General features: G+C 37.6%; 1 protein-coding gene across 1 annotated transcript in view; it reads left to right on the top strand.

The window, feature by feature from the left end:
• The first annotated feature begins 973 nt into the window (after window positions 1-973).
• CUNH15orf41 (chromosome unknown C15orf41 homolog) overlaps window positions 974-19,233 on the top strand; it is a 227,978-nt gene continuing 209,718 nt past the window's right edge. Inside the window, exon 1 of the mRNA XM_032261220.1 lies at window positions 974-1,330. Within this exon, the coding sequence (XP_032117111.1) occupies window positions 1,230-1,330 (101 nt within the window). The 5' untranslated portion in view covers window positions 974-1,229. The remainder of the gene's footprint in view (window positions 1,331-19,233) is intronic.

Here is a 19,233-nt window from a genome sequence, read left to right as displayed (position 1 = left end):
GATTGAGGAACTTATTCAAGGAGGTATATCTAAAACTTCCCACCCAGGCTTTATTCCAGATGAAAAATTTTAAACCACTTACAGGTTCTCTAAAGTCTAAGCACCTTTGCTTTCATTTGCTTAAATTGTTAAATCAGAAGAGAAACACAACGCATGGACTTCTAAGAACACAACACACGGACTTCTAAGAACCAAATAGATTTTGTTAAATTCAGAAGAGAAACACAACACGTGGCCTTCTAAGAACAAAATTGCTTTAGGGAACTGAGATCCATTCATAATAATACATATGAAGACAAAAAAAGATTGGCTCATTACTGTAGACATTTATTGAGCGCCTATCATTTTCTGAGAACTGGGATTACAAAGACAGTAGTAAAATGCGATTTTAGTCCTTGAGCAGCTAACTTCAAGGAGTGAAAGTGACATTCTTTACGGCCGGCTATTTGATGACGTCGGATTAGTTTCAAGTCTGTTTCTCGACAAGGACAAAACTGCCTTCCACGCGATGTTAAGTTGTAGGACTTCCTCAACACAAGCTTAACTATGTTTACAGCGACCTTAGTGAGTTTTCCAGCTCGGCCCAGGGCAGCCTTGGCGGAGTGAGGGCGTGGTTTCTCGGCAGGCCAGCATCCCTTCCGAGGAGCGCTCAAACTGGTGCCTTAGGAAGTGTATTCAAACAGCGCGCTCCGGCAGGGGTTTTCGGGGGCTCACGCTGAAGGATCGCAGGGCACCCATGAGACCAGCCACCTGGCCTCTGCGTCAGGCCTCTCTGGCTTCTAGTAATTGGGAGAGTGTGAACTCTACAAGCATCCCTGTTGATCCCTTGATCCCAGGTGGGAGACGCCTCGGATAACTACCTGCCAGCTGAAACTCCGGCGCGGCGCCTTTTCCAAGGGCGGTCGCTACTTCCTGGTTGGTTTGCCCTTAACTGATATGGCGGCAATTGCCGTCGGCGGCATCCACTGCGGCTGCTCAGTAAGCCAAGCTAGGGCACTCCGGTGAAGAGCCCGCCCCCGCCGCGGAGGTGCCGGTGGAGCCTGGGACCGGGCGAGTCTCCGCCCTACTTTTGCAGCTAGTGGTGTTTCAGGGGGAACTGGGACGAGCCTAGGAGGCAAGGACCAGGCCTGTGCTGCTGTTTGTCTACCCCTTAAACCTCGGCACCAAGGCTGCCCGAGCCCCAGGGCGGTTTTTCCTTGTTCCCGCCACCTCCCGGTCTCTGGCCCAGCATGATACTGACCAAAGCTCAGTACGACGAGATAGCCCAGTGCTTAGTGTCTGTGCCGCCCACCAGGCAGAGCCTGAGGAAGCTGAAGCAGAGGTTCCCCAGGTAAGTGTCCATCTCTCCCCTCTCACACAGCCCTTTGCCTGCAGTAGCAGTGCCTGGCCCGCCCAGGCAGCGCTTAGGAACCACGTGTCACACATGAGTGGGGAGGAACACCAGTGTCAGACGTTAGGAGGTCAAGGTTGGCGAAAAAAGCTTTATTCTTTCACCTTCCGTCCGCACAACACTCTTAATGGTTGAGTTCATGGCAGCCTCCCCAAGGCCTTGCAATTAAATTCAAGTCAGCAGGTATTTATAGAAAACTTGGTATGTGCTAGGTGATGGGTGCACGTAGTAGGTGCTTCATAAAAGATCAGAGGTTAATTGACATACTAGGAATGAAAGATGGGTGGGAATATGAACTGTAGATTCGAAAGGGAAATGGTGGACGCTTTTCAATTGGCCACTGGAAACAACGAAGCATAGGGTAAAGCGGCTTCATAGTGTTTGACTGTGGCGTGTACTGTTGACTGTGCAACTAAGTGACCTCAAGGGTTCTCAGTCCAGTCAGAGAGCAGGGTACCCCAGGGATTCCACTCTTGGGTCATTGGCCGTCTGAACAACCAGATCTGAAGTTTCTCCGTATAAATGACATATGCATACAATCTGAATGTATTTCATACTTCCTCCTTCCCCCAAACACTTCTTTTTTCAGCGATTTTAGAATTATCCAACTTTCTAAGAAAGGACTTTGGGAATTATATAATATGAATTTCTCATTTTAAATTGGAAACTGAGACCCAGACCTTACATGAGGAACCAGTTGAGGACAACCAGGTCACTGTATTTATGTTGTGTTCAAAGTAAGAGAATGTTTATTTCTAATGAAAAACCAAACCTGTACCATTTTGTTTTGTGGCACTGAGCATGGTTATCCCTAAGGGAGAGCTTCCCCATCCTTGATATATTCAGCCCCCGAACAAACATCACCACAGAAGTGATTTTTTGAGGACAGAGAGGTTATTGGATAATAGATATTAAAGTACAAATTGAATCGTAAGTTTAAGCTCTGTTATGACTTCACTTTTTGAAGGACTTGGTTTTCCTAGCTGTAAAGTGAAGGAGTCTCTTTCCTATATTATCCACATTTGATTTAGGGCAATATTTATCCCTTTATAAACTTTAGTATTTGATCAGACTTGCTAAGAAGGAACAAAATTGACATGTAATTTAATTTTATGTCATTAACACTTGCCAGTTCTGCACATGAACAGTGAAATGGGTGAAGACTGGTCAGCCAAGGGAATAGGTAAATTTTTCTGGGCAATTTTAAGATAAAGCATACATTTTGATATTCTCTCAGTATGTGTGCAATCACTTGCTTCTCTTTCTCTTCCTCTACCTCTTTTTCTCTCTTTTTTTCCTACAGCAAATACCTTTTCTCTATAATAAGTAAACGTCCATTACGTTTATCAACACTTATAAAAGGCTCACTTCCTGTGGGATACCATGTTGTCTGGCATATTCACTTATGCTCTTTTCTTTCTTATTCATGATATGCTCAAATATTTTTCACTTCTCCCAAATGCCATTCAGGGAATAAATAACTCTCCTTCCACCACAGGAGACTTTATTTAGAGACAGCTGAATTACTAATCTGCAAATGAAGGGATTAAAGAGCTATTTAGGGCCAGGTGTGGTAGTTCACGCCTATAATCCCAGTGCTTTGGGAGGCCAAAATGGGAGAACTGCTTGAGGCCACGAGTTTGAGATCAGGCTGGGCAATGTACCAAAATCCCGTTTCTAATAAAAATACAGAAAATAAGCTGGATGTGGTGGCAGGTGCCTTTAGACCCAGCTACTCAGCTACTCCGGAGGCTGAGGTGGGTGAATCACTGTATCAAGGTGATTGTTACTTTGTTACATTACAATCCATTGGCCTATTTTGAACTTTGAATGGATTTTTTTACCCACACCTGATTTATCATCATGCACTATTCCTTTGTAAAACGTTGCTTGTTAGTTATGCAGATCTTACAAATGTTGTCACCTTTCATTATACCATATCAAAAAATTGTATTTGTTAATATCATCTCTAATCTCATCAGAAGTCTGTAAGATTTGAAGCTGTCAAGCTTGTGGTGATAGATATGAGCATTTCAGTATTTGAATTTTCCCTTGAAAGCTCAAATTTTATCATTGGCAACAAATGCTATCAGTTGTTTTCTTTGAAATGACAGACTCACATTGTTTATTTTTGAGAAAATGTCTGCCAGATACTTAAATCTGAATAATCATACTTTGTTCATCATTCAAGTAAAAATGGTGTTCCACAGAAAAAGTAGATAGTTCAGCTCTCAGTCATACAAGTGCTTCCCAGGAGGCAGACTTCATACTTTGATATTAAGTATATGTGCTTTGTATTTACTCTAGTTGTATACTCACAGGTTGAGATTTAATACAATTAATAAGCGATTATTCTTTTTTTTAAAATTCATTTGGTAATCGTAATTTATTTTTTTTGAGCTTAACTTCAAGGGTATCTGCATTTTTCTTATAGCCAAATTTTTGATGGATTTCCACATATTCCAGCTATATGCTTACATGTATACCAGATGACTTCTTAGAATATATGAGGAAGTGATACAGATATGTTTGGATGAGTTAGACATGACTAAAGCTGCTGCTGCAGAGAAAGAATGAAGCAAATAAAATTAAGGTCACCAAATATGGGAAACACGATTCTACAGAAAATATATTTTACTTCCTAAGTGGTCAGAATGAGTGAAATGAGTGGAATTATTAAAAAAGTAAAATGTAGGCCCGATGCAGTGGCTCACATCTGTAATCCCAGTACCCTGGAGGCCAAGGGGGGCGGATTGCTTGAGGCCAGGAGTTTAAGACCTGCCTGGCCAACATGGTGAAACCCTGTTTCTACCAAAAACACAAAAACCATTCTGGTGTGGTGACACATGCTTGTAATCCCAGCCACTTGGGAGGCTGAGGCAGGAGAGTCGCCCGAACCTGGGAGGCGGAGGCTACAATGATCCGAGACCATGCCACTGCACTCCAATAAGTGAATATTCTTAAGTGGAAGTTTTTTGCTTTTTTTTTTTTTTTTTCCTTGCGTGTGTGTGGCAGTGAATACAGTGACTACTAGTACAGTTATGGTACCCTGATTTGTGCTTGATTTGTGCCGTGTTTTATGTTTAAGAGCTAGCAGTTTTACCACCGTTTTTGTACCGTAAGTGCAAATGTGAATACAGGGCAAAAGGCAAATACTGTCTTACTATTTTTATAAAAATAGTGTTGCCGGGCGCGGTGGCTCAAGCCTGTAATCCCAGCACTTTGGGAGGCCGAGGCGGGTGGATCACGAGGTCAACAGATCGAGACCATCCTGGTCAACATGGTGAAACCCCGTCTCTACTAAAACTACAAAAAATTAGCTGGGCATGGTGGCGCGTGCCTGTAATCCCAGCTACTCAGAAGGCTGAGGCAGGAGAATTGCCTGAACCCAGGAGGCGGAGGTTGCGGTGAGCGAAGATCGCGCCATTGCACTCCAGCCTGGGTAACAAGAGCGAAACTCTGTCTCAAAAAAAAAAAAAAAAAAAAAATAGTGTTGACTTTGTAGACCTGTGAGAAGGTCTCAGGGACTGCAGGAGTCCACAGCCACTCTTTGACGATCACTAGCCAATTCAAATCAAAGGATAATGATGTTTTCAAGGATTTTGAGGTATATTGACAGAGTTAAAAAAGATTGTACTAATCCTTTTACTAGCAGAACATGGGAGTGTCTGTCTCTGCAACTTTTCCAGTATTGAGGAGAGTCATTATTTAATCTTTAATATATTCAATCAAGAGTGACACCTTATAGTTAGCATTTTAAAACTTATTACAGATTGTACCTTTTTCCCAAATTTTTTTTTGACCATTTAATTTTCTTTTGAATTACCTGTTTTCCTTTGCCTAATTTTCTGTTGGCATGTTTGTTGTTACTGTTTATTGATTTGTTACTTATTGATCTGCATATGTTAAGGATGTTTGTCCTATGTATGTCATATTGCATATCTTTTCTCAGTTGTTTGCTTTTAAATATTGTTCTGCTTTTGATATGGTTAACTTGAATGTGTGCTTTTTTTTTTCCTGACATTTTTGCCTTTATATTTAGGAAGTTCTTTTCTATTTAAATAAATGAAAGAAAAAATTATATCACCTAAATTTTCTTTTCGATTCTTTATGGCTTTGTTTTTTATTCTTAATTTTTAAATCTTTCTGGCTGAAATTTATTTTAGTAAATGCTGAGAGGTGAAGATACAGCTTAATTTTTTTCTCCAGCTTATTTTTTCCTCCTTCTGTGACTTCAGGGGTAGCCTTACTTCATGGCTTGTTTTCACTGAAGTTACCAAATTATGTCTTTTCAAGTCACTGTGTTTTACCTGGTCTCAGAATCCTTCACTTAAAATGAAGGAGTAGGACTTTGTGATCTCTAATATCTTACAACTCCAAAATTCACCATCACTCTATTCTTTTCATTTCTGCAGTTTTACAATATAGTAAGTCATCATTTAATGTCTTCAGTAGGACCTTGGAGACTGCAACTTTAAGCAAGGCAGTGTATAACAAGAGCAAGTTTACCGTATGCTAATTGTTGTAAACAAGAATTAAGTTCATATAGCATATTTCTGGCCATAATAACATCACCAAACTTCTAAAAAGATCTAAAACACAGTTAATTTAAACATTGAAATTAATGTGAGCTTACATACATTTAAGAAAGATGAAAATATATATCCAAAGGATTATAAATTGTTCTTCTATAAGGACACGTGCACACGAATGTTCATTGCAGCACTGTTTACAATAGCAAAGACCTGGAACCAACCCAAATGCCCATCGATGATAGACTGGACAGGGAAAATGTGGCACATATACACCATGGAATATTATGCAGCCATCAAAAACGATGAGTTAGGGTCCTTTGTAGGGACATGGATGAACCTGGAAACCATCATTCTCAGCAAACTGACACAAGAGCAGAAGATCAAACACCGCACGTTCTCACTCATAGGCGGGTGTTGAACAATGAGAACACATGGACACAGGGAGGGGAGTACTACACACTGGGGTCTGTTGGGGGGGAATAGGGGGGGGGTCGGGGGGGGGTGGGGAGTTGGGGAGAGATAACATGGGGAGAAATGCCAGATATAGGTGATGGGGAGGAAGGCAGCAAATCACACTGCCACGTGTGTACCTATGCAACAATGTTGCATGTTCTTCACATGTACCCCAAAACCTAAAATGCAATAAAATAAATTAGAAAAAAAGAAAGATGAATAAATACAAGTAAGATAATTATTTACCCGATTTTGGTGAATCAGTGAGTGATAGTGGTCATAGTGGTTGGTGGGTTAAATCTAAGCGTATGTGTTTGCAAAGTGAAATCTGTGAGAACCACCTCTTACGACCATGTGTTCAAAAGCAAACAATAGCCTATTCAACAGAGCAAGACCTTGTCTGTACAAGAAATTAAAATGTTAGCCAGATGTGGTGGCACATGCCCGTAGTCCCAGCAACTCAGGATGCTGAGGTGAAAGATTGTTTGGGCCTGGGAGTTTGAGGCTGCGGTGAGTTAACAACGTTCCACTGCAGTCCAGCCTGAGCCACAAGAGTTAGACTCTTTCTCTAAAAACGAAAAGCAAACAATAACAAATGTGATGATCTTGTTGAGCACTTGTGTACTGCATCTTTGTTGGCATGCATTTGTATGATTGTCATAGACTTATGAATTTTTATTTTACAGTAATTTGTACTCATTCATTCATTCACTCATTCGTTCATTCATTTACCAACCCGCTTATTCCAGTTTAGGATTATGAGTAACCTCTGGCAGCTCATGCTGCAAGGCATGAAGCCATTCTGCAGGGGCACACTCACACACACTCCTGTACTCATTCACACTGGGACCATTTAGACATACCAGTTCTGCTAACACACCCATCATTGAGATATGGAAGGAAACCAGAGTACTGAGACAAAGTTCATGCAGACGTGAGGAGAACCTGCAGACTCCACATAGACAGTGGCCCCAACCAGGAATCAATTTTTTAAAAATTCTCATCAACTTTATAACAAAATAATGTTGAACAAAATAATGTGAATTGAAGACTTTCTGTAATGGGCCCTTTGGCACCTAAAACATAGGACATATGCATTTGAGTACTTGCTGAGGACACATTTATTGATTTACATTTTCTAATCTTTCTTGTGGATATTCTTAGAAGCCCCCAGTCCAGTCAGCTGTTACTTACAAGGTTATATTTTACATTATTATTTCCTGCCCAAACACTACATATATATTTGATTATAAGTTAGTTTATGGAGTTGTGTTTTTTTTTTTTTTTTGGGATAATTTTAAGCTTACAGAAAAGTTGCAGAAATATTACAGAGAATTCTCATATACCCTTCTCCCAGCTTCTCTTAATGTTAACATTATCATGGTACAATTGTCAAAATCAGTAGGTTAATTTTAATGCAATATTGTTAATCTACAGACCCATTTTTTGAACTTTGCCAGTTTGTTCACTGATGTTCCTTTTATAGGATCACACATTGGATTTAATCGTAACATCTTAAGTCATTTCCAATCTGTAACACTTCCTTAGTATTTCTTTGTCTTTTGTGCTTTTGATACTTTTGAAGAGTACTGGTCAATTTTGTGGAATGTCCTTTCCTATGTGTTGATGTTTGTTTTCTCATGGTTAGTTTGAGGGTAAACCCTTTAGGCAAGAGTACCCTGGAGGTGGTGGTGTGGCCTACTTAGTGTATTACATCAGGACTGTGACTTTATATGTCTTATTATTGGTGATGTTAACCTTATTCACTTGATTAAGGTGATGTCTGCCTTGATTTGTGCTCAGGAGATGGTAGTTCTAATGTTACTATTAGTTGTTTTAAAAAAATTCTGAAATTCTTTAATATCTTTATAATCAACAAAAATAACAGTGTTTGTAATAGAAAAGTGATTTTGTGACTTACGACATTGGCATTGCTTCAAAAGAAGAAAAATTGGAAATGTACAATAGAACTAGTATCACCAGAGAGTCTTACATATGTGTTACTTGAGAGCAGAAATATCAACCATAAATTGCAAATCTGCACTATGACTCCTGAAACAGGTAGGCTATACCTAAACAAGCTACGATTACTAACTAAACCTGAACTCTTTCATCACGAGGTTGTTGAGCCTTGTGTGCTCAACCCATACTCATAAACTCTGTTCCAGAAACTGCCTAGTTGACAAACTCTTACTAATATCTACTAGGACCACCTCATGAGTAGTTTCAGCTCCTAGAACCTTCTAGTACCTCTTCCCTAATTCTTCCTTTTGGGACACTCCACCACAGTTTCCTTGGCGTGGGTTTACTTCTGAGGTTTTTTTTTTTTTTTTTTCCTTAAACTGTTACAAATGCACTGTAAAGTTACTATTGTTCCTTTTAATAAATACCTTGTGAGGATATACTTTGAGACCATGCAAATTTCTTGTTTCTCATCACCCTTTTCCCCATTGATTTTAGCATCCTTTGATTTTTTTCATGTGACAGTTATTACCGGTATTTGCCTAATGGTGATTTTCTGTTTCTTTCACCAGAATATTCATTTAACCAGTATCACCCACTGCCACCATTTTATGTGAGATGATTTATCTTACCATTAGCCCATGATTTTCATTTATTTGTAGAGTTTTCTACCACTTATGAGCATGTGGTCTGTAATAGTGTGCTCACTATGTTTGTAGCACTATTTGGGTATTAAAACAGCAACAACAAACAGCAACAACAACAAAACATCTGGGCACCTGTAGTTTTAACTACTTAGGAGGCTGAGCTGTGAGGATCTCTTGAGCTCAGGGTTTTGAGGTTGTAGTGCACTGTAGTAGTGCCTGTGAAGAGCCACTGTACTCCAGCGTGGGCAACATAGCAGGTCTCCATTTCTAAAAACAAAACAAAACAATAGCTAGAATAATGTAGTTGCTAATTTTGGATAGCTCATACTCTGAGGAAACAGTGAAAGACACATCCAGTAGGTGTAAAGTATTGGAATCCTAGAATGTTAGAAACCAAAGGATTTGTTGAATAGTTCAGATATGGTTAAGTAGCATTCTTAGGATTAAAATAAGTAGGATATATTTTTGTTGGAAATTATTTTGCTAGTAGACCAACCCCTCTGGCACAAGTTTAATTTTCCCTTGAGTTCCCTTACCATATATTAGTTATTTAGTCGCTGTACTAATGAATCGTACATCAAACTCTTGATTCTATACATTGCTAAACAAATAGATGTCTGTATTGTTTTGATATATCTTTGCCCTTAGAGATCCTGGCTTAGGTTTCTCTAATGGTGTTTTCCACATTTTGAAGAAATTTTTTTTTTTTCTCTCTCTCTTGGCCCATATCTCCTACTGTCTTCCCACTCTTAGATCATGACATAGGCAATCATTCACTTATAGGAGGTGCTTTATGTTCCTGTTCCTAGTAAAATCTCAAAAGTACTAGTTAAAAACTTGTTTAGCTGGTCATCCTGTGCTTAAACCAGTGTACTTGGTCATCTTCTTAAAATCTTCACCTTTCTACCAGAAAACGAGTTAAAGCTGGCTCTAGTGTGTATCATACTGTATTGAGTGTTGAGCTTAGTGTTTCTTGGTGGTGAACTTAGGAGTCCAATCTGTTAAGGAGTGGAGTAGCTAAAAAAACCTTGCTTGGGACAGGCACAACAGTTTTCCTTAGCGCTTACACTTATTTGAGGTGGTTTGGTTTAGTTGGAGCTGCCACTGGTTATGACTGTCTTTTTTGAACAATCCCTCCCACCCCCAACGCATGACACATTTTAAGATGCCTGCTTTTTCCGGAGGGAGTCTTGTATTCCATTATTCTTGCGTCCTATTATAATTTCTTCTTGAGGAATGACTTGGCTCTTTCTCTTTTTATCTGAGTGACAGTTGTCTCATCTGTAAAAGGAGAGGTGAAGTCCAACGGCTAGGAAGTAGAGGAAGCCCGATATCAAACCCAAGTAGAGTCTGGCTCCAGAATCTCATTCTCTGTTGTCTCTCCTTGTTCAGTTCCTTAAGGCTGTGGTGACGATTAAGTGAAACAAGGCATGTAAAACAGCGCAGTGTAGAGCTCCTTATGTTTTTAATGATAGGTAAATATGATTTTTTGTTAGAATGTAGTAGCTGATCTACAGTAGAAGAAATGTCTGAATAGTAACCTTTTGAAACTTATAAAACACAATTCTGCTTTGAAACAAAGGGCATTAGATTTACAGAAAATGAAAATGTCTGTGGAAGAGTTGGTTGTATGGCTGAACACGTAAGATTTGATTTATCAGTCGAATATTGTATAGTTAACAGAAACTTGCTTTAAGTATTTCACAGTGATAGAATGACATTTTAAAAAACCTTTTAAACCTAGATTCACTGATTTTTAAGAATGAGGAAGCATTGCAGTGCATAATTAATACTCTTGGGCTTGGTGTACTTAATCGAAATACTATTCCTGTTGGCCGTGTCTCTCTCAATTGAAACGAAAGTTGATTCTCAGTTTGTGGTCAATTTTCTACACTATGGTAATGTTGTGGTGGACCTGAGTTCCGGAATAATAAGTGAGAATTGCCCAGAAAGAGAGAGAAAGGCTTTTATTGAACTGGAAATTCTACCGATGGTTTTGCCTTAGAAATAGAGTTAATTTACATGATATTTACAATTAATATTCATGCACCCAGGAAAGATTTCTAGGGTTATTTCTGTATTGCTCATTTGACTAGGCAGGAATGTCTAAGACAAGAGTATGATTACTTCATGTGTTTTCTTTAGTAATCTTTTAGAAGTTTTTTCTGTAAGATTTGACATTTTTTACTTTGTTGCTGCATTGTAGCTTAGCTTTAAAGACTCTTCTGAAAGGTTCTTATGTTTGTGTATGGCCCCTTTGCTTTCTAAAAGAAGTGTTTAGCTTTTATTAGCTATTTGTGCGTCTTTGGATCCTGTAGCTGTGAAAGGGATATGAGCTTTAATTCTTTGCAAAGGAGTATCTGAAGAAAGCCTCAGACAATGTTATTCTGAGAAGAATCCACATGCTAATTATATTTCTTATTAATTTAGGGGAAAATTTTAATGTGATTAGAATATTGACCTCGTTTTAAAATCTGTGTTCAGACACCACACTTTAGGTTACTAAGTAATAACCCTTACCAGAATGATTGCTTGTACAATAAAGAGTAATTATATATTTCTCTAGGAAAAAAAAGATTCAATAGAAGTATAGTTTAATGATATTTTACTGTTTAACTTTTGACAAAGTTGACTGAATTTTCCATGATGTTTTCATTACACATTTTGTACGGTTTTGCTGTATTGGTTGAATTTTCCTTATAAACAAAACAATCAATATATATTTTACTAGAGTAAATCTGAAAAGTTACCTTAATGTATGAAGTCATGTGCTGGTTTGAAGGTCATATAGAAGATAGGTAAACAGTAAATGTTTCTTTATTTTCAATTGTCTTTTTATTGAAGGGAGATGTTTTCAAATATGTACTTGAAAATATGTTTCTCCTTTATTCTGTTGCCAAGTTGCTTACACAGTGTGCTGTATATACAGTGAATACATTTAAGCTGCTATGGTGAAATTCTAACTTGATGACAGTAGTCCCGTTCTTAGGTGAACAGACCACAGCTAGATCCCGGATTGTTTGGTTCATGAGTTTGAAGCTAGAGTTGAACAATCTGTGACCCATGTAGGAAAGATGGTACATGCTGATCACAAATCCAACCTTGTTCTAGCCACTTTGGAAAATTAACAGCTGCTTCACCTTTTCTTTCCTCTCTTTCCATCTCTACCCTTTGATGAAACATGTAGTGAAGAGTCAGTAGTCCTTCCTTGTAAGCCAAAGGTTTCTTCATGCCAAGGAACAGGGACATGGCTTGTCTCACTTCAAATTATGTCTGTTGGTTGAAGGGTGATATTTTCTGTTCATTCTGGGTTCATGACAGCAAGTATAAGTTTTTTTTTGTTGTTTTAACGTACTGTGGTGTTCAGTGACCTCATAAATAGCTGGGATCTCATCGAGAGAACGAGAAGGCTTTGCAATTTTTCATCCAAAGTAAAATGCTAAATTTTCTTAGGACCTATTTCTTTTATGTGTTTGAAATACTACGATTCAGTTGCTAAAAAATGTTTAAAGCTATTACACTTAAAGCAATAACCTCAAGAATATGAGAATGAATATTTTGAAACAAAGCAATTCAAGTAGAGGAAAAAAGTAAGGTAGATTCATATCTCTTAATATGCTGTTCAGTGAAATACATAAGTACTGGGTCTTTCCCTGACCAAACACCGGCCCCTGCTAATTGGGGCAATTCTGTGTGAAGCCGTGTCTTTTTCTGAGGTTGTCCTGGGAGTAGTAGTCATATCCAAGACTAAGATTTAAAAAACTTAGTGTATCATCATTGCCCCCCAACCCCAACATATATTTATTTTTAATTTTGTATTTTTCAGTCACTGTTAGTTAAGACCTGTCATTTGTTCCAAGAAAAAAAGGGATGAGATACAAAATCTGAGCTTGTGTTTATTCTTTTATGTGAAATAGGAGGCATAGTAGACCCTTGATATTTAAATCACTTAAGACTATTGAAAATCCCCAGATTGGCAGTTAGCACTACATAGGATGGGAAAAGTCTAACCTTTGGGATGCTGGCATTGGCTAAGCTCATTTACCAGGAAACTGACTTGCTGCATCTTCAGATCAGCCAAGTATCAATGATTTAGATTTATACTCAGCACATTTATGAATTAGTGTTTGTCATAGATATTTATGATTATTCTCAAATAGAACTGTCTTTGTTTAGGAACGTTTTAGGATGAATAGATACAGGGTGAAAATTTTATGATTGTGCATTCATGCCTGTGGCACACCTTATCCACCTACGATTCTGTAGCTTATGATGTGGTATCTATAGGGCTCTTATAAGTGGCTTCTTTTGTGGTTGAGATCTCAGAGATTGAGTAATTTAAATGCGTCTTCTACATTTACACATGAAGTTAGACTGGCAATTTTTAAAAATAATTTGTTCCTATCTACAGTTCTCTCAAGCTGATATCCTTTGCTTTAGGTATGTTACACTGCTATTTGTTTTTGCTGATATTATTGGTAGGGAAAGCTAATAAAATTTGAAATTGACTTACGCTTCGAGCCCCATTTAGCTAAGACGGTAAATGGACTGGGAATATGAGGCAGACTCTTCCTTGTACAATGTTAAGCCCACAGTCTCTTCCAGCTTGAGTGTAACAGCCTGTGTGTAACAAATAGCTGTTTCCTAATGGATGAAGTTAAAATTATCTAGATTCTGATTTTCTGAGGCCAACTAAAATATATAAAGATAAAAATACATTTAGCCTCAAGTTTATAACATGTTGAATTTTTTATTTGCATGCTGGTGGGCACATTTGGAAATCTCCACATGCAGATCACAAAAGCTGCTCCTGAGGGACCTTCATAGTTCTCTTATTATTCAGATTCAGTGACTTATGAGGCAAGCCAGTGTTGGATCGAGATTAAAGTTAGAGATAATTTGGTCAAATCTGTTAATGTTGCAGATGCAGAAACTGAGGGAGGGGTCCTGCCCAGTGATTTGACCCAGTTTCCACATCTGGATGCAAAACTCTCCATTCATGCTTTTAAATTAGAAATCACAGACCGCCATCCCTCTAGGGACCAGGCAGTGTCAACAAGTGAATGAATGAAGCTGACCTGGTTGGGCTTGCAGCTAAGTGAAAGTACGGTTGTGTGTACCGACGAGGCAGCGGCCACTTTATGCTAGCCATCCAGTGCCATGCAGGAATGTGGGCCCGGTGCTGCCAGGCCTTGTACTCTTTAGAAAGCAGCTCTAGATCTGATTTTTTTTTCTTTTTTTTTTAGGAAAGAATAAAATATCCTGAGTTTTAAATGTTGTCAATTTGTTTGAATTTTTAAAGCACTGTGTGGGCCAACATTTTCCTGGCCAAACAGAACAAGTCTGTGGGCTGAATTTGGCCTACAGCCAGTGGATGCTGGTGCTCTTTCCAGCTTGTGAGAGCTGATTGTGAGCATCTTTTCCAGACTCTACGAACCGCGACCTCATATTGGTAACTTAAAATTCATCCACAGTGGGAGTGTTTACACCACCCAAATTGGCAAATGGTACAACCTGGACTTGCCCTTCTCCAGCCCCTCCATCACCAGTTTGAGACTTTTGTACATTATGGTTCCAAGGGATGTCTTTTATAGAAGTGTTTTAACCCCGTTTGTTCTGATTTTTACAGTCTTTTTTTTCTGAAAGAGACTCCCACTACTACTATGTGTAACTCATTCATTATTATAAGATTTTTTGTGATTGTTGGGCTTTCTTCTTATTTTTCCCTTACTGTAGTTAGCATGGGAACTGGAATTCTAGTCTTGGGCCTTAGGAATACCTAGTATATTCTAAGTATTATGGTACATTGATAATGTACATTTGATTGAATTTGCCTAAAGAATACTGCTTGACTTTTTTAAAAAACCATATATACATGTCTAATTTAGGAAAATGAATTCCTTTTAAAATAGATTAATTAGGTAAATTTAGGGACATTAAATTTAGGGACATCAAGCTCAGATGTTACATTTTCATTTGGCAGTTATTCAATATAAAAACAGAGGGAAGATACCTAATTGGTAAGTTTCTTCACTTTCTGGTGCCTTGGTGTCCTTATTCATAAAATGGAATTGTTATGAACTTGAAATGAGATAGTACCTATACAATGATTAACTTGAAATGAGATAGTACATATAAAATGATTAGCACGGTTCCTGTTACTACACTGGTTGCTACTGCTGTTACATTATTGGTACCATTACCTATCCATGGTTACTTGTTGCAATGTATTTATGGTTATGATAATTAGACTCACAATATTAGAACTGAAAATATTTTGCCTAAAACCGCCCCTTTCCAAGTCTTTTATTGTCTACGTATTTTTCTCAAATGCAACCACTCATATCTGGAACCTCTAACTTTTTTGTCTCAACTTGGTGTGAAGGGGTTTATGCATTTATGAAAGATATTTGAGCAAGTACGAGTTTTAGAGTCAGGGTTCTGCTGTATCAGGAAGTAGCTTGACTCCAGTAAATATGTAAGTTCAAGTCTAAGTCTTCCAGGGCGTGGAGATTTTAGAGGATACCCTAGATCATCATGTGAATGTGAACATTGATTTTAGTGTTCAATATAGGTACTAATCAGATTTGAAGAATGAGGGTGTTTAAAATGATCTTGAAACTGTTCATCATACTAATACTCATTATGAAAAGACCTTGTGGTAAACACAAAGAAGTTGCATAAACTCTTCAAAGAGAATAGATTTATTATTCCTTAAGGCTTTCGGTTTTACTAATTACCATGTATTCTATAATGCTGCCTTCAAAGATTTCCTTTAATTTTTCTTATTTCTGCAGTTCTGCTGATCACATAATTGTAATAGTAGTGAATTGGGCAAGACAGTAATTTTTCTCCTTTAGTTTTCACTTTATCATAGAGCATATCTTCCTCTAGGTTCTAGAACAAAGAGAGGGTTTCAAGTTTAGACCTACTTTGGTTAAACTGCATAGACCAGATTTGAATAAAACTATTAAGTTCAAGGTTTTTGCATTAAAAAAAAAATCACTTAAATTTTGAGCGACACTCTAAAGAAAAAGTTGCCTATTCCCAAAGACTATGGAAGCAAAAGCATAGTTATGTTATAGATTGTATTTAGGGAAAATTATTTCCCATATAACTCTTCTGAAGCATAGAAGTAAGACTTGGTTATTTTTATTTCCTCTCTTAAAGGTGTATAAGGAGTCTAGATTTGGTTCCTAGTCATGAAAAATATTTTATTCATGTGATAGCTTTTTGGACGATTGTATTCTGCACTGTATTACAATGGCACAATAAATTGCTGAATATACTGTCTGCTGAATATGACTTTACCATGAAAAATTTGATGCATGGAAAAGGAAAGGTTGGAATATATCAACCTTTTCTGACAAGGGACTTTGAATTTTGACCTAATACAGATGACCTTTGTGCGCAATAAAAATGAGCTTAATCTTGAGGTTAAGGTTGAGGTGAATGGCAGGACAGCATGGTGAATCTTACACTGACTGGAGGTATGTTGGTGCCTATGTGGGTATTGGCTAGATGGGAGTCCAGCACCTTAAAAACTTTTTTTTGTTTTAGCATTTGGGGAAGCTTATCTATAGCAAATTGTTTGACTCTTTAATACCACCCCATTTCTTCAAAGCTCGGCTTTCTGTTTAGTTGTGGTAAATTCATCAGTTTTTATGAAGTTTACTGTTTCTGAGAAAAAGGTATGAGTGTCCTCTTATGTATTTTTTGTTCCATAGGTAGGCTATAGAAAAAAATGTTCTTATGGTTAATGGAAAAGACAACTGACATATATAACCTTGAAACTCAAAAGAAATGTTCTTTTAAGAAGATTTTCTCTTTGACAAGTTGAACTTTTGTCATCCAACTTTGGAACTGTCAGGAGAATTTTTAAGCAGTTTATGCCTTTATCTAGATTATAATTAAGAGAATGTGTGTGAATTATTGTCTTAAAAGGCTTAGATGATTTATAGAATGGCAGTTGCCTTGGAAGTTCCTTTGAAGTGTATTGGCTAATACACTTACAGTATAATAAATATAATATAATATGATGATATGAAGTATTTTTAAGGTTTTGCCCACAGTACCTAGAAGGAAAATTGTTTTAAAACATGAATTTCACTGTCAAATATTTTATTTTCAAATACCATCACTGATTTGTCATAAAAAAAAAATTGCACCTTAGCCAACATCAGGAAAAAACCTGGCCATGTTATAGTACCTGAGCACCTATTGAATATTCTGTCTAAATAATTGGTTGAAACAACAAATAGTTGAAGAAAGTGCCAGAGACTCTCATGGAAAGAACTTCTACTCTTTTAATCGAGCCTGCAAAATATATTCCCTGGGACTGATCAGCTCTGAAGCGCTGAGGTTTGATGATTGGAATGGCAGGAAACCATGCTTTCAGGACATAAGGAATTGACGAGGCCATCCATCATTTGTTACCATACACTGAAAACGTGGACTATGTGTGCAGAGGCCTGTGATTTAGTAAATACTTGGGAGATGAATAGAGCTTACACACAAGGGAAGATATTGCTGTCCTTCAGCAGCCTGAGACCCAGGCGCCTGCTGAGAAGGCCATCTGACGGCACATCATCAGTAACTGGCCTGTCACAGTCAGCGGTGCCCACCGACCATTGCCAGTATATTAAATGCATTTTTAATATCTGCTTCAGTAGATTTAATGAAGAAAATTTAGTTTCCACACTCCGAGCACTGCTTCCTCAAGTGTTCTAAAGAATGAACTCCTTGCCTACACAAAAAAGAGGGAAGAGCATACTGGCAGTTAGGAGAGTTGATTGAAAAGGAGACTCAAACAAAATAATTGCTAACAAAAATACATTTAGTAGAGTCAGTGTCTTGTTGATGTGAAAAAAAAGCTTATTTTTTTTTGAAAAGAGGTTTGGATTAATCTTTTAGCCTCGAATTCCCTTTTCTCACAAGCCCTCTTCCTAGGAAGATTCGACCTGCCGGCAAAGGGATATAAACCTGCTCTGAAAGGAACTCTTAGAGGGGGAATATTATGGCTTGGTATAATTTGCCAAATTTATGGATAGACTCCATTTTAAATTGCTTTGTGTTCTGCTATACTACTGTTTGATTCTTAGGATTTTTGCATGAAGATACGAAGTGGAGTTTTTCTTAGATCCACGGTCTTGAATATTGAACTTTACTTGTAAACTTGTTAATTAAAGTAGTAATTTTTGCCTGGTATCATGCAGGACAGTTCAAAGTGAATATAAAAAAAATTAGTTGGCAACTTGATTTAAAAGTGCTCTTATATATTTCTTAGGCTATAATGTTTCTTTAAAAATTATAATTCTTAAATGTTCTATTTTCAAATTCAGGCAAAGTATGTAGATTCATTCTTTTTAATGAGTTTCACTGCTGACATTATTTACTACAAAACAGCAAGACAACCAATTAGATATTGTTGCAAACATGCCCTTTAAAGGTTTCCCCTCTTAAAAAAAAAACAAAACCCAGAATATGCTCTCATGTTCACAGAAGAAGCAGCTATGGAATGGGACCTATAAATCTGATTCCTGCATGTGTCAAAACAGTAATGTATTAAATGCATATTATTATAAAAATTTAAGACATGTCTTAAACACACTTACATTTTTATAACACATGGCAATATTAAATAATACATTTCCTTGTTAGCATCTGTTTGCCATCATTGTTGGCAAGACCTATGATTTATTGCTTAAATTAATGACCAAGACCATTTTGGACCTGATATATGCCCCTAAGCTTATTACATCACTAAATAAAATAAAATGTATACGCCTGTGACAGAGTTATTTTTATAATTGTTTATCCCTTTAAGTGCCCTATTCAGTGATTCACTGAAAGGTTCATAATGGTTGGCTTGTAACCAGAAAATAATCTCAGAAAAGTAAAATATATTTCTTGTTTAGAAATAAAACGGCAGAGTGATGGTGATGATAGGGGTCCCAGCAAGAATTTGCAGTGCTTAAACTCGTTCTTTTCTTCAGTGCTCTCAATGACCTCTTGTTGCGTTTTTTGATACATAACCTCCCTACCACCATCCCAACTCTTAAGGTTATCTGTTAATAATGGTGCTCACTTTTATATAAACCCTACATTATGGCTAACGTCGTTTTTTGCTCAGATATAAAGCTGTAAGGGTTAAATTATTCTCTACTTAGGATTTTTCAGGTACCATTATCACCATGCATTAAGCTGAGCAAGATTATTTTCCTATTTTTAGTTCTTTTCTTTTGGC

This window comes from Sapajus apella, unplaced genomic scaffold, assembly GCF_009761245.1.
Source record: "Sapajus apella isolate SASKATOON/1434 unplaced genomic scaffold, GSC_monkey_1.0 scaffold122, whole genome shotgun sequence".
NCBI lineage: Eukaryota > Metazoa > Chordata > Mammalia > Primates > Cebidae > Sapajus > Sapajus apella.
Note: the sequence above shows the minus strand (reverse complement) of the source record. Positions and strands in the feature narration are given on the sequence as shown.